The 14,729-nt window shown below is 40.7% G+C and overlaps 1 protein-coding gene across 3 annotated transcripts in view; it reads left to right on the top strand.

Moving 5' to 3' along the window:
- The window catches only part of COL4A3 (collagen type IV alpha 3 chain), a 127,372-nt gene that overhangs the window by 61,552 nt on the left and 51,091 nt on the right, over nucleotides 1-14,729 (top strand). For all 3 annotated transcript variants that reach the window (XR_012373961.1, XR_012373960.1, XM_025890618.2), the window contains exons 4-17: nucleotides 627-671; nucleotides 1,324-1,368; nucleotides 2,250-2,312; nucleotides 2,989-3,042; nucleotides 4,259-4,285; nucleotides 4,998-5,072; nucleotides 7,202-7,264; nucleotides 7,391-7,426; nucleotides 9,305-9,346; nucleotides 9,564-9,641; nucleotides 11,807-11,869; nucleotides 12,493-12,552; nucleotides 13,780-13,824; nucleotides 14,325-14,378. Coding sequence is in view for 1 of the 3 variants with exons in the window: in XM_025890618.2 (XP_025746403.1) it covers nucleotides 627-671; nucleotides 1,324-1,368; nucleotides 2,250-2,312; nucleotides 2,989-3,042; nucleotides 4,259-4,285; nucleotides 4,998-5,072; nucleotides 7,202-7,264; nucleotides 7,391-7,426; nucleotides 9,305-9,346; nucleotides 9,564-9,641; nucleotides 11,807-11,869; nucleotides 12,493-12,552; nucleotides 13,780-13,824; nucleotides 14,325-14,378 (750 nt within the window). In the remaining 2 variants the exon portion in view is untranslated. The remainder of the gene's footprint in view (nucleotides 1-626; nucleotides 672-1,323; nucleotides 1,369-2,249; nucleotides 2,313-2,988; nucleotides 3,043-4,258; nucleotides 4,286-4,997; nucleotides 5,073-7,201; nucleotides 7,265-7,390; nucleotides 7,427-9,304; nucleotides 9,347-9,563; nucleotides 9,642-11,806; nucleotides 11,870-12,492; nucleotides 12,553-13,779; nucleotides 13,825-14,324; nucleotides 14,379-14,729) is intronic.

Raw genomic sequence — 14,729 nt, 5'->3', positions numbered from 1 at the left:
AAAGTCTCCATTTAAGGTTATTCTCTAAGAAACAGGGCCTCTCAACCGTATTCATCATATGCCCGAAGCAAGTTTATCTCTGGTTCAGGCAGTTCTTACTTGGCTATTTATTTATTTGTGCATGCCAGGCCCATTTTGTTAATAAAGTCTTTCTCATGCGCAGAAATATTGGCTGCCATTCTCATCCCCATTGTAATTGTATCATCATCCTCATCAGACCTCAGCCTCTGTCTGGCTAATGTGGGGTTTTTACAGCAGCTCTTCTCAGACATTAATGTGAACAAGAGTTATTTTCTAATCTGGTGAAAATGTAGATTTGGAATCAATCTGTCTGAGAGGTGGGGGAGGCCTGAGAGCCTGCGTTGCTCACAAGCTCCCAGGTGATGATAATCCTGCAGGCCCCTGGACCCCACATTGAGTAGCGGGGCTTTGAACGAATTCCTGTTGGTCCTTTCTGATAAATGTTTTCGCTTCAATTAAGCAAACAGGCAATTTCACTGTGTTAACACTGAAATAATCACAAGAACAAAACAGTTTGGCATGTGAAGAGAATGGGGAGTTTTAATTTATGGTTTCTTAGTGCCAAATAATTTCCAGTGCCTTTTTTTTTTTTTTCTTGGATCTAGGGCTCACCAGGACTCCCAGGACTCACGGGTCCCAAAGGTGTGAGGGTTAGTAGTCCAACTGGTCCATCCTGATTGTTTGATGAAAATTCTTCTTCTTTAAAAAATAAGAACTCTGCACTGTAAAAGTTATACAAATGTCACAAAGGAGTACATTCTATATGATACACTCAATAGATGAAGTTCAAGAACAGGTAAAAGTAATCTGTCATGGCAGAAAACAGTGGTTATTCTGTTGGGGGTGGGTATTAATGGACTGAGAAAGGGTGTGAGAGAACCATAGGGGGGTGGAGATGTTCCCTGTTTGGATGGGATGGTGGTGATACCAATATGTACATGCACACATATGCAAACGTTCCTTAAACTATTTGCAGAAGCTTGGGGCACTCTACTGTATGCAAATTTTACCTTAAAAGTCCACCCACAAAAGGCAAAAACAATCTTAATCATCTCTTTTTAAATATTGCACTATATGTTAACTAAAATTTAAATAAAAGTTTCAAAAAAGTTTGATAAATGTAAGATTTTGAAAAGTTTGTCAGACCTTTTTTTGGTTTGGTTTAGTTTTTCAAAGAGTGTTCAGCCATTCCTAGTCAGAGTTGCAAGATGGGGTTATCAGAATGGTAAATACTTTTATGTTTATAGGTTGAAACACTTTTAAGTGGTTTTCTTGTCACCTTCCCCTTTTCTACGTCTGTAGGGAATAACTGGATTGCCGGGATTTTCAGGTCCTCCTGGACTTCCAGTAAGTAATGGGGAAAATGTGTAAATTTTAAAACATAAAGAGAAAGCTCATTTTAATAAGACGTTAAAGCAGTAGCACAAAGGAATAGGTACTGAGACATGTGCTACATGATGAAAATGTTACAGTAGAATTACATGATATATTAGAGTGCAGATTTGTAGGACGCACAAGTCCAGTTGGATTTCCTAAAATCCAAGCAGAACAGAATGGAATAGAATAGAACGGGACTTGACAGTATGAGATGAGATAGAATGGGAAGGGAAGGGATGGACTAGAACAGATTAACTCTATTTAATGGTGTAGAATAATAAAATAATGGTTATCCTGTGTATACATCCCTCTTCTTTTTCCTTTCCTTGCTTCCAGTTTAAAACAGCATGTTGGGGCGCATGGGTGGCTCAGTTAGTTAAGCGACTGCCTTCGGCTCAGGTCATGATCCTGGAGTCCCGGGATCGGGTCCCGCATCGGGCTTCCTGCTCGGCAGGGAGTCTGCTTCTCCCTCTGACCCTCTTCCCTCTCATGCTCTCTATCTCTCATTCTCTCTCTCTCAAATAAATAAATAAAAAATCTTTAAAAAAAAAAAACCAAAACAGCATGTTGAGGGACTTCACTTTATATAGAAGGGTCTTCTGTTCTATCTAAAATATCTGTATCTCACTTGATAATTTTGGGTTTTGATTAGCCCATTTTATTTGCCATGATTTTTATTTAAATTATCTAAAATAACTAAATACACTGTTTAACTGTTTAATAGCCATTTGTATTTAAATAAGTATCTAAATTAGGCCGTCTCTTCCCTCGCCTTGGGTCCTTCATGATGGCTCCTTGTTCCCGGGGCCCGGGTGGTGATGTCACCTCTCTGAGACTTGCTCTGTTTTCAGGGCACCCCTGGCCATCCTGGGCCTTATGGACCTGCTGGTGTCCCAGGATGCAATGGGTCTAAGGTATGTACTCCTCACACAGGAGATGGTTAGGAAACGTTTTGCAGAATGAATCAATCAAGGGGAAGGAGGAAAGAGAAGGCACAGACTTCCCTTGAGAGACTCTTTTAGCCAGAACCATTGGTATGTGTCTTCAGGACAGAAACATAATGATTTTCTTTTTTCTTACGGCTTGGTTTCTGATTGTCTTTTGAGGACGTTCTCTCAGGTTCTTCCACAGAAGGACAGCTGGGGGCTCACCCTTCACCTAAGGTTGTGAGTGTATGTAAATCAGAAACGAACGCTTGGAATGCAAAATTGGTCTTTTGAGAAAAGTGACTGAGCTTTCCAGTGTTCACTCATGCCCTTTATTTGGTGATAGCACCCTCCTTTCCCCCAGAATGGTGGCCATGAAAGAACTAATTACTCAAGTTTCAAGGAAAGAGCAATTAAAAAAGTTCTTGGCACAATTACACTTTTGCCGTTTATGCACAATTTGAGAAACAGTAGATTCTAATCCTGTTTTCAATTAATATAATGGTTTTCTGGCCTTCAGCCTCATGACCCAGTAGCCATAAGGAATTTAGGTTACTCAGTCTAGATTTACCACTGCAGGGCTGGAAGAGAGAAACAGGGAAATTATCTCAATAGGCTGTTCTAGAACAACTAAAAAGAATAACAAGTTTTGTATGCCTTCCAGGGTGAGCAAGGGTTTCCAGGCCTTCCGGGGACACCAGGCTACCCGGGGATCCCAGTAGGTATCCATTTCTAACTCTGTATAAAGTACAAACACGAGTCATTTACAGAATGGCCGTGTGCTGAAATCCATCATGACTTTGCGGAAGTCAGGGGCCGCCGGTAGTAGACATTCAGCGCATGGGTGGAGGGGGGGGGTGAATGAATAAATGCATTTTGAGTTCAGGTTTGTGCTTTGGGGTTTTATTTTGCTTTTGAGGCATCCAAGCAGAGATGAGTGATAGGCAGCTGGATTTGGTTAGAGGAGAGGCCCCGGATGGTGGTGACACAAGGAGAGAGAAGGAGGGGAAAAGAACCTCAGAACAGACAAGCCCCAGCACAGGATGTCTGGGTCAAGGAGAATACACCTATAAAGAGAGGGGCCTCGTGGTAGAAAGAAGACCAAGAGGAGTATATTATGGAAGCCCAGGAAAGATGTATTTCAGTAGAGGGAGTGGCTGACAGCTGACTAATGCTGCTGAGACGTCCAGTAAGATCTGAAGTCTTGTCATTGATTCTAACGACGTCACTGTCATTGCAAGCCATAGCAAGGGATATTTCCAGCATGGATGGAGGCAGGAGGCAGGTGGGGCACTGAGGAATGAACAGAATGGGAAGATTGCAGATGACATGAAGGAGAGACTGGTGGGGGGAGATTTAGTTTGTTTAAATGAAAGAAACTCGAGCATGTTTAAAAACCAGTGGGAATATATGTGCAATTGAATACTACTCAACCATCAAAAAAAAAAAATGAAATCTTGCCATTTGCAACGACGTGGATGGAACTAGAGGGCATTATGCTAAGCGAAATAAGTCAATCAGAGAAAGACAATGATCGTATGATTTCACTGATATGTGGAATTTAAGAAACAAAACAGAGGAACATAGGGGAAGGGAGGGAAAAAGAAAACAAGATCAAATCAGAGAGGGAGACAAACCATAAGAGATTCCTAATCATAGAAAACAAACAGGGTTGCTGGAGGGGAGGTGGTGGAGGGATGGGGTCACTGGGTGATGGACATTAAGAAGGGCATGTGATCTAATGAGCACTGGGTGTTATATAAGACTGATGAATCACTGAACTCTACGTCTGAAACTAATAATACATTATATGTTGATTAATTGAATGTCAATAAAAAAATTTTAAAAACGGTGGGAAGTAGACAGTGGGAGAGCGGGCAGAATAGCAGCAAGAACAAAGCAGTGATGTTAAGTATTTGGTTTCCTGTTTTTAGGGTGCTGTTGGTTTGAAAGGAGAAAAGGTAAGTCATGTGTGGCATATTATTATTGAAAATCTCTAAGTGAACATATGAAAAGATTTCTCTTAAATAATGAGGTAGGGGGTGGGGGGATGGGTTGGCCTGGTGATGGGTATTAAAGAGGGCACGTTCTGCGTGGAGCACTGGGTGTTATGCACAAACAATGAATCATGGAACACTACATCAAGAACTAATGATGTAACGTATGGTGACTAACATAACAATAAAAAATTTAAAAAAATAATGAGGTATAAGTAATTATAAATTAGGCTTCACAATTAATTCAGAAACCAATTAATAATTGGAACATGATATTTATTCCTATTCAACAACTTCTTTTAGCTCTTGTCATACATATCTCTTAAAGAATACGTTTGTAAAATCCTTTTAGGGAATAGAGTCTAGGGGAAGAGAACTAACCTCAGGCTGGGGGCCCCACCTTCTAGATCAAGAGTTGCCACTAATTTTGGTATCTTGAGAAATGGTTTCTCATTCTTGTGTCTTTCTTCCTTCCATAGTAACCTGTCAATTTTAGGAGATAGGAAAATCTTTTATTTCTTCAAAATGGAGTAACTACGTAATCCTAAATCATTTCCCCAAGTATATATCCTGAAAAGCACGTTTATCCTTGAAGCAGTAGGACCTTGAAGAAGCATTTAAAGGAGTTTTGAAAATATAACATTGACTATGTTTAATGAAGTTCTTCATTTTCAAGGGTGCTCCTGCTGCAGAAGGTATAGAACTTGATGGAAGAGGTGACCCCGGGTTGCCAGGAGCTCCGGGATTCCAGGTATCGCATGTCAGAGAAGGTCCCATTATTCTCAGTCCTCTGGCTCCGACTCGGGCTTTCTGTCTATCTGACCCTCTCCTTGTTTCTCCTCTCTCTTTGTCTCTGTGACTCTGTCTTCGTCTGTCTCTCCTCTTTCTTTTTTCCCCCAAATCTCTTCCTCACTTAGGAACATTTTTATGGTTTGTTTTGTGTTTTCTTTTTTTATTGAGGTATTATTTGACATATGACATTATATTCATTTCATATGTGCAAGGTAATGGTGAGATATTTGTACATATTGTGGAATGATCCCCACAATAAGTCTAGTTAACCTCCGTAACCACAGTGACAAATACTCTTTTTTTCTTGTGATGAGAACTTTACTTTCTTAGCAACCTTTCAAATCTGGAGTATGGTATTGTTAGCTGTAGTTGCTCTGCTGTCCCTTACATCCCCAAGACTTACTTATTTCTAACTGGAGGTTTCTACCTTTTGACCCCCTTTACCCATTTTGCCCTCCCTTCACCCCCGCCTCTGACAACCACAAGAACATTTGAAGCAGACATTCATATTTCTTCTGTTGGCATTGACTTCATTTCATTCTAAAACATTCACCTCATAAGAAACTCCATGAAACTAATATAAAAGGATGATTTTGTGCCTAAGTCTTTTAATCTCTTCTTAAATCTCAATTACCCAGGCTTTCCTAAACCTAAGGAGGAATCTTCAAGGAATAGTTATGCTCCACTTATTCTGTATTTGTTGAAATCAAGGATAGGTTTGTATCATACATTGAATATCATTTAAAACTACAATGTTAAATAACAGCCCTGTTTCAAATTTTGCATGACAGTAAGTAACTGGGTTTTATTTAAATGCATCTTTCTCCTGTTGAGTGGTTTACCTTCTGATCTATATGTATGTAGATCTGAGTGTGATCCCTAATGGGTACGAAGAGACACAGCTATTTGGGGGACTGTGTATGCTTTACTTTGGGATTCAAAAGGGTCTTTTGATAAGCCTAAGGCACAGGTACTAACTTCCAGTTTAATTAACCAGAAATATCTTAACTTAGTTCAGAAGTGTATATGGAAATTTCTGGAAATTTGTCTAAGTGAGCCAAAGAGTTTGAGTGTAGGCTGTCAGGGAGTTCCCCGATGGTGAGCCATGCCAACTGATGGTGAGCGCAAAATGACACAACGATGCAGTTAGGAGCCTTTACTGACCTTTGAGGAAAGATGCAGAACATGATGGCTCTTCATTTTTCTTGCTTAGGGAACATTTACGGGGCCTGATGCTGGAGGAAAGGGATCCAGTAAGAAGAGATTAGCAGCGATCTGGGACATTAATGTGTCCCTTAAATGTGCATTGAGTGTTGGCTAGGTACTACCAAGTGCTGCTGATTAAGATATAGCAGTAGGACACTCATCTATACAAGAAATATTTATTACATCCCAATTATGTGTCAGCAGCTGTTCTAGGCTCTAGAGATACCACGGTGCATAAATTAGCCAAAAAAAGATTAAAAAAAAATTCTTGCCCTCATGGATCTGACATTCTAGTAGGGGAAAACAAAAAAGATATAAATTAGTAAGTGCAGGCATGTTAAATAGTAAATTTCAAGGAGGAAAATAATGCAGGGGCAGGGGAGAGGAAGTGTCCAGGTCGGAAGGAGGGTTGTGGCTTTAGATTGGATGGACAGGGAAAGGATGACATTTGAGTGAAAATAAGAAAAGGGAGAAGAAGTGAGTCATAAATATGCCTGGGGAAAGAGGTTCTAGGCATAAGGAGAGCAGGTGGAAGGCCCTACCAAAGAAGCATGCTTGGCTGAGAGAGACAAATAGGCAGACAGAGAGATAGACAGAAAAGCAAAATTTTAAAGATTTAAAAACCTCCTCTAAAATAAAGCTACTGCTCTGGTCATTCTTCTGGAAACGTTGCCATCAGGATATTCCTGGCAGCCTGTTATACATGGCAACAAACTTTCAGGCATCTTGTTTTTTTCTTTTTTTGTAATTAACTGCAGCCATAAATGACGGGCGTCATGTTCCTCAGGTTTCATTAAAATATTGTAATGGATTTAATTAATGGACATCATTCTTAGGTGAGAAGTAAATTCAAACTTACTCTATTCTTCTCTTAATTTATAGGGTTTGCCAGGCCTTCCAGGCTTTCCAGGACCTGTTGGTCCACCTGGCCCTCCGGGATTCTCTGTGAGTATGAAGTCATCACTGCTATAGACCCTGTAACCTAATAAATTCATTATAGCAAAAAACTTCACACAGAGTTTTCGGCTTGGCACACTTTCTGCTGTAATTTTAACTTGTGGCTTTTTCTAGGGCTTTCCAGGAACCATGGGACCTCCAGGACCTAAGGTAGATTACGGTTCATATATCACAGCAACCAGAACACTGAGAACAAGTTAAAAGCCAGACCTGGTCTGATTGGACATGTGGTCACTGCCTGGCCCCTCTCTAGAAGCCACGGGATTCCCGGCAGGGAAGAGAACAGGACAAGCCGCTCTGTACCCCTCCCTCTCTTCTCCCTGCACTTAGTAACTTGATCCCTGATAATTCAGTTATAAGGAGCTTCCTATTAGGAAAGGGCAAGTCCATAGATTTCCCATTTCCAATAATCCTACTGATCACCCAACACTTTATCCTATAAAATTTGTAGTGGGCCGCTTCTCAACACCAACCTGATCTTAATGCTAGGAAATGAAGGGTGAATATTCATGTGCTCATTAAACAGGGTCCTGCATGTCTTTCTCATAAAAAGACCCATTGCTAGTGTTGGGGAGGAGAAACTTTTCTCTATCCTCTTAGGTTCCTGAGTGGGGACATGCATATGGAACTGAAAAAAGACCTATCATCAGGAGAAGAAGGTTTATTTCATATGCATGTGGGGGCCTCACAGAAATGAAATGAAAACCCCAAAGAGGCTGTCAGGCCCAGAGGCTTGTGTAACATTTTAACAAAGGGTGATACATTTGTGGAGGAGTGACAAGACAAAGGAAAGGGGTTTTGAGCTGGTAAGGGTAGTAAATTGTGGGAAAGTACATATAAGGGGGAAACTAATGGAAGATGAGGGTTATTTCAGTAAGGTTTGTTGATGCAGATTTCAGTCAGTGCTGGCTCCAGAGATAAGAGTTGTCTCCTCTTCCTGGTACAGAAGAGTCGGGTGACATCTTCACCAAGGGAAGATGCCTCCATGCCCTGCCCTTAGGTAGATGGAGGAGGGTAGAGAACTTTTTCTGCATTTGCTGTTACTCAGTTGTCTGGAGCTCAAAATAATTCTTACGCCAAAGTGATATTTTGGGGTGGCTTAGTCTGAGCCCCTCATTTAACTAAGTAGGAAAATGTTGAGTGAGGCTGAGCCCCCTAGGAAATTAGTCCTAATGCCGTATCTCTTGCTACTACCAGCTAGATTTTGTGTGTAGGGAACTTGCCAAGGTGCTTTCACAATTTTTATCTCATTATTTACGTGAGTTGTCAAAGAGACGGTAAATGACAGAGCTGAGATTTAAAGCATTTTGATTCCTCATCTTGAGCTCTTGTCCTGTAGCTTGTGGGCTAATGGGTGGAAGATCTGTATACTCAAGAATAAAACAGCAAGGAGGCACTTGTGATGCACACTGGGTATAGTATGGAAGTGATGAATCACTGACCACTACTCCAGAAATCAGTATTACACTGTATGGTAACTAACAAAATTTAAATAAATAATAAAAAGAAGGCAAGGAGGCATTGGTTGAAATGATAGATCGGCCATTGTGAGTGAGACACACTGTTCACATTAGACATAGCTTATTTCACTAAATCACTAGTGAAGTCAGATAGCCTGAAATGTTTTCTTAGCCTCCCTATCAACTTTTGAATTTCAGAATCCAGAAGTTCAGCCACCCTTCCTTCGTATCTTTAAGACGAGAAAACTAGGGCATCAGAAAATTAGATAACCAGCCAGTGGCTGAGCCAGAAAAATGTCCTCTGAGCTGGTTTCCCTTTCCCATCCCGCCACACGGCATGTCATCATTTGCCATAGAAAGTCCATCCCTTAAGTTTTCTGCACTTTATGATCTCCACACTTGAAAGAAACATATTGCCCCTCTCCTCCAAGAAATAGCTAAAGTAATTTTCATAACACTAACATACCATTAAAATTTAAACATTCAGTTACAAACATTGGAACATCAGTGGATTTAGACTCCTCATCTCCGTTTTTGAAAAATAATTTAGTGTTGTCTTTTCTTACAGGGTCACATGGGCGATAAAGTGATAGGACAAAAAGGAGAGCGGGTAATTCAAATATTGTGGTTTATTTGTGGGCAAGACGTTTTACGTTTCATAGCAATCATCCTGTACATCTTAGTCACTAGGTGACCCTGGAGCAAACATGTTTGCTCTGTCGTTTGTGCTATCTTCTTAACCTAAGAACCAAAGGGGAGAGTCTTTCTCTCCAAAAAGCAAAGGTGATGTTGTTTGGTTTGGCATTCCTGAATGTGTTTGTCTTTAGGGTGTGAAAGGATTAACAGGACCCCCCGGACCACCAGGAACGGTTATTGTGACGCTAACAGGCCCAGATAACAGAACGGTAACTCTTCCATTTTATTACTCGGGTTGGACGTTCTCACTTTCCGGGGTGAGGTCCTCATGATCCCTTACCTCTTTTATTTTTTTTATATTTTTTTAATTTTTTTAAAGATTTTTTTTTTTTAAGATTTCATTTATTTATTTGAGAGAGAGAGAGAATGAGCGATAGAAAGCCCGAGAGGGAAGAGGGTCAGAGGGAGAAGCAGACTCCCCGCTGAGCAGGGAGCCCGATGCGGGACTCAATCCCGGGACTCCAGGATCATGACCTGAGCCGAAGGCAGTCGCTTAACCAACTGAGCCACCCAGGTGCCCCCCCTTACCTCTTTTATAAGCTTTGCCCTCTGAGCCCTCTCAGCCAGCCTGAGCCTCTGGAGTTTATTTTTCCCCATCTTTTACTCGTGAACCAGAAAACATGAGACAGAGATCTGAGGCAAGATCAGAGGCTAGCGGCTTCCATGATTCTAGAAGGTAGAGCCTGAATCTAATTTTGCTCACCTTTTATCCTCACCCCTTTCATTGTTCCTAACTCAGATGGGGATTCAGTGAGTATTTTTTGATAAATGATAACAAAATAGGTGTATGGCTATGATCCAACTGAATAGTAATGACCTAAAGATATCAGTGGAATGGTATTATAATCAAACGGGGCATTTTTACCTGCCATTATATCCCCAAGGGCAATGTGGCCTGCATTCTTCTCCAAGGACACTGTGGCCCCGTTTCTCAAAATGAACATTTGCTTTTTGCTTCCACCATGAGGTAGCTAGACCAGGATATAGAACTGAACTGAATGCTCAGAAAAAGTGAATCATAATATAATACCCCAAACCTAGACACAAGGCTGATGCCAGAATGTCTGGGGGGGTAGGGAAGTGAGGGGTTAATTAACAATTTTTTTGTGGATTAACTAAGAAATAAATATAAATCCTCCTTCTCTTTTAAACTTCTGATTGTTTTTAATAATAGCTTGATTGAAATATAATTCACATACCATATAATCCACTGTTTAAAAGAATAAAATTCATGGGCGCCTGGGTGGCTCAGTTGGTTAAGCGACTGCCTTCGACGCAGGTCATGATCCTGGAGTCCTGGGATCGAGTCCCACATCGGGCTCCCTGCTCAGCAGGGAGTCTGCTTCTCCCTCTGACCCTCTTCCCTCTCGTGCTCTCTATCTCTCATTCTCTCTCTCTCAAATAAATAAATAAAATTTAAAAAAAAATAATAAAATTCATGGGTTTTAGTTATAACTAATTTTAACGTTATTCAGATATAATTTATATACCATGAAACTCACTTATTTAGTGCACAGTTCAGTGGCTTTTAGTGTATTTGTGGGGTTGGACAACTATTACCACATGCAATTTTAGAACATTTTTATCACCTAAAAAATAAACCCCTTAGCTTCTCTAATATAATTAATTCTTAATGATAGAAGTTTTGTTTATCAAAACAAAATTGAGAAGAGTTAAAACAAAACATGGTGAAATTTGATATGACCAAAATAATATCACTGAAGATTGGAAAAAAATTGACCTAAGGAAAATAACTAAACTTCTCAGAGGTAATCAACAAAAATAAAATTAATGAAGTATAAAATTTTATTGGCCAGAACTGGACAGAAAAAAAATCTTATCTTGACAAAAACTAGATCTGGAAGATTTGACCCAGGTGAAAATTTTTGAGTTTGAAAAAAATGTCCCAAGAGGAGACTCACACTGGAGAAAATAGTCAATAAATGTGATAAGAACACACACACACACACACACAAAAGAACACAAACAAACCTGATTAACACAATCAAATCCTCCTTATAACATATGATCAGAAATTAATTGATCCCAATGAAAATAATTCTGTATATTAAAAATGAAAATAAGATACATTGGGAATGATTTGAATGTGCTTATTGAAAACTGATTCAGGAATTAAATTGATTTAACATAGTTGGATTCAAAAGATACTTTCTTTAATACAACAAAAGTTCATGTATGGCTTCACTGGGTTCACAAGTATAAAATCTGAAACACAAAAAATGATAACCTGTCATGTATACATAAGTAGTTTGTAGATCCAGTTCGTTGAACAGATGGAGAAAATTTTCAAGTAAAAGCGGTATAATCTTGTTTGATCTGTGTGTAATGACTTTAAAAATTGTTTTTGTCGCAGGACCTCAAGGGGGAGAAGGGAGACAAGGGAGCCCTGGGGAAATCCGGACCTCCTGGACCCTCAGTAGGTTCTTTAGAGTCATGTTGTTCCCTGGAAACATGAAGTAGAGCCTTAGTGTGTATTTGGATGTATGATCTACTTTTAAATCTTAATATTAGCTAAAGCATGATAATATTTCACCACAGACGTCATGGAATATACTAGAATTATTTCACACCCTCTTCTAGCTGAAATCCCTGCGAGGTTGTACACCCACCCACGGCCTCTCTCCCATCTTATGATTTATCTTCAGCATCTGGTATTTTATTTTATTTTATTTTTTTTAAAGATTTTATTTATTTATTTGACAGAGAAAGAGACAGTGAGAGAGGGAACACAAGCAGGGGGAGTGGGAGAGGGAGAAGCAGGCTTCCCGCTGAGCAGGGAGCCCGATGCGGGGCTCGATCCCAGGACCCTGGGATCATGGCCTGAGCCGAAGGCAGTTGCTTAACCAACTGAGCCACCCAGGCGCCCCCAGCATCTGGTATTTTAGCATCTGTCTTTAAATGAACACTTATACATGAGATGACCCCCCCATTTGGACATTTTAAAATATAACAGAATAATCAGAAGGAAAAACTTAATGACAATCGAGGTGAGTCAAAAAATCGATTCATAAAATTTGACATAACTCTCATTAATTACAGGGACCACCTGGAGAATCTTATGGATCTCAAAAAGGTGCTCCTGGAGAACCTGGCCCGCAGGTAAATTTGGAAACTCAGTATTGTGTACAGCCTGTATCAGTCAATGCTTAGGTCTCTTTAGGAGGCAAGTGTAAGATACCCAGTTCAAACTAACTGAGATTTTTGTAAGTTTTTTTAAAAGATTTAGGAAATGAAACTTATTTGTTCAAGTATCTGAGGATTTCATGGCTAAAACAGCCTCCAAGGACTTCAGAGCCTGAAACAAGATGGGCAGGAGTCCACCTATCATTTCTCCTCCTCTGTGTGTATTGGCTTCGTGGTCTCCTTTGACACTGATCTTGCACGTAGGCGTCAATGGGGAGGAAGAGCAGGAAGTAGCAGAGGACAGCTTCGGGTTAATGGCATCCAAGAAGATAGCGTGTCTCCCTGTGTCCGCTAATAACACCCCCAAGAATCGCTCTAATTGGCCTAGCTTGGTCCTGTGTCTCACCCTGGAGAGATGACTGTGGCCAGGAGGGAAAGTTCCCAGGATTGGCCAGGCCAGCAGGGTGGGGGCCACTGTGACCGACAGTCCCGTCCGACCCACACAAAGTGAGGAAAGGGCAGCTCTCCAAAGAAGATGGGGCACACTGTGACATGGGTGCTGGGAAGACAGAAGCAACCGGGGTCCACTCACCCACCCAGCTCTATTTTGGAAAGATTTAAACACATATATTGTTTAAAGACTCTAAAGATTATACATCAAGAAAAGTATTTTTTTCTAAGAAAAAGTGTTCGGTCAATATGATGTTTAATTCTATCACAGAGGGTAAACATTGTAACAGTTCATCTAAAAACCTTGTCTGTTTGGGACACTGCAATATGCCTTTATAAATATATTCAAATATTGGCACGTGTACGGGTCGGGGAATTGCCAACCTTTCAAATAAATAATTTGAGTGTGAAGTCCTCCCTCTTTCTAGGTCTTTTGGTCCATTTCTCTGCTTTTTCAGTTTTTCTTCCAAGCTGGGATGGGCAGTATCAAATCTTGTTTAATTAGCTAATCTTACTTTCCAATCTTTCTCCCATTTACCCTCCCTAATTTCCCATTCTGACTGGCTTCTGCCTTCCCCGGCAAGAGAAGGTCTGTGATTAATAGTTTTTTCTTCTAACAAATGGGTGGAAAGTTTCAGTCAGGCTCTCTTGCCCAAGGTCAAGAGGAAATGATCATATCATTTACGTTTTCCATATTTATTAAAATTATCCATATTTATTAAATTATGTGTTTTTGCTTTGTTTTTGTTTTAGGGAAAACCTGGCGAAGATGGTGCCCCTGGTTTCCCTGGCACTGAGGTAAAGACATGTTTGGCCCATTGATGTTGTTGAAATGTCAGTCCCATTAGATGAAGAAGGATTTGGGGAATCACTGTTAGTTATGAAGCTAGCAAAGGCATATAGCTTTTTAAACCCGTGTTTGAGAATCATAGTGTTACACCCTCACTGTGAAGAGAGATCATCCGAGCACGTCTTATTTTTTCTTTTCAAAGAGGAGTTCCAGGGCACCTGGGCGGCTCAGTCAGTTAAGTGTCCGACTGTTGATTTTGGCTCAGGTCCTGATCTCAGCATTATGGGATTGAGCCCCGAACTGGGCTCCGTGCTCAGCCGGGAGTCTGCTTGAAGATTCTCTCTCCCTCTCCCTCTGCCCCTCCCCCACTCACGGGTGCACGTGCTCGCTCTGTCTCTCAAATAAATAAATCTTAAAAAAAGAAAAGTGGGGGGGAGTTCCAACTGTCCCTGCTTCCCACAGAAGAAATTGACCTGTATGTCTTCTGACCCATTCTCTTTTTCCACAGGGATCCAAAGGCAACAGGGGCTTCCCTGGGTTACAGGGTAAAGACGGCATTAAGGTGATCCCCTCTCTAACATCCTGTCTTCAGGCTTTTTAATTGGTTGGGTTGTGCCCACCCTTTCCTGGTCGTGCCCTGAAAAGAGGTATAAGGGATTGCGATCAGAGCTCATTAAAGTAGCCTAGTTTTATTTGTTAAGAGGAAATAAGAGATGTGACAAATTTACTTAGACACCCAAAGGGCAGTTTTGTGGGAAAGATCTAAAACTTGTCTGTGTGGTGGAAGCTGCCTGACATCATGACCAGTGAGATTTAGTTTCTTCATGAGGAAGGAGTTGGACAAGTCCTGCAAGTGAAGGTTTCTGGTCACTGGAAGTCAAGTGTAGGCTGAACCCCATGAGTCTCATTCTGG

The sequence above is a fragment of the Callorhinus ursinus genome, unplaced genomic scaffold (genome assembly GCF_003265705.2).
Source record: "Callorhinus ursinus isolate GAN/ISIS: 27379988/994484 unplaced genomic scaffold, GSC_fseal_2.0 scaffold2, whole genome shotgun sequence".
NCBI lineage: Eukaryota > Metazoa > Chordata > Mammalia > Carnivora > Otariidae > Callorhinus > Callorhinus ursinus.
The sequence above is the reverse complement of the archived record's forward strand: the minus strand, read 5'-3'. Positions and strand labels throughout refer to the sequence as shown.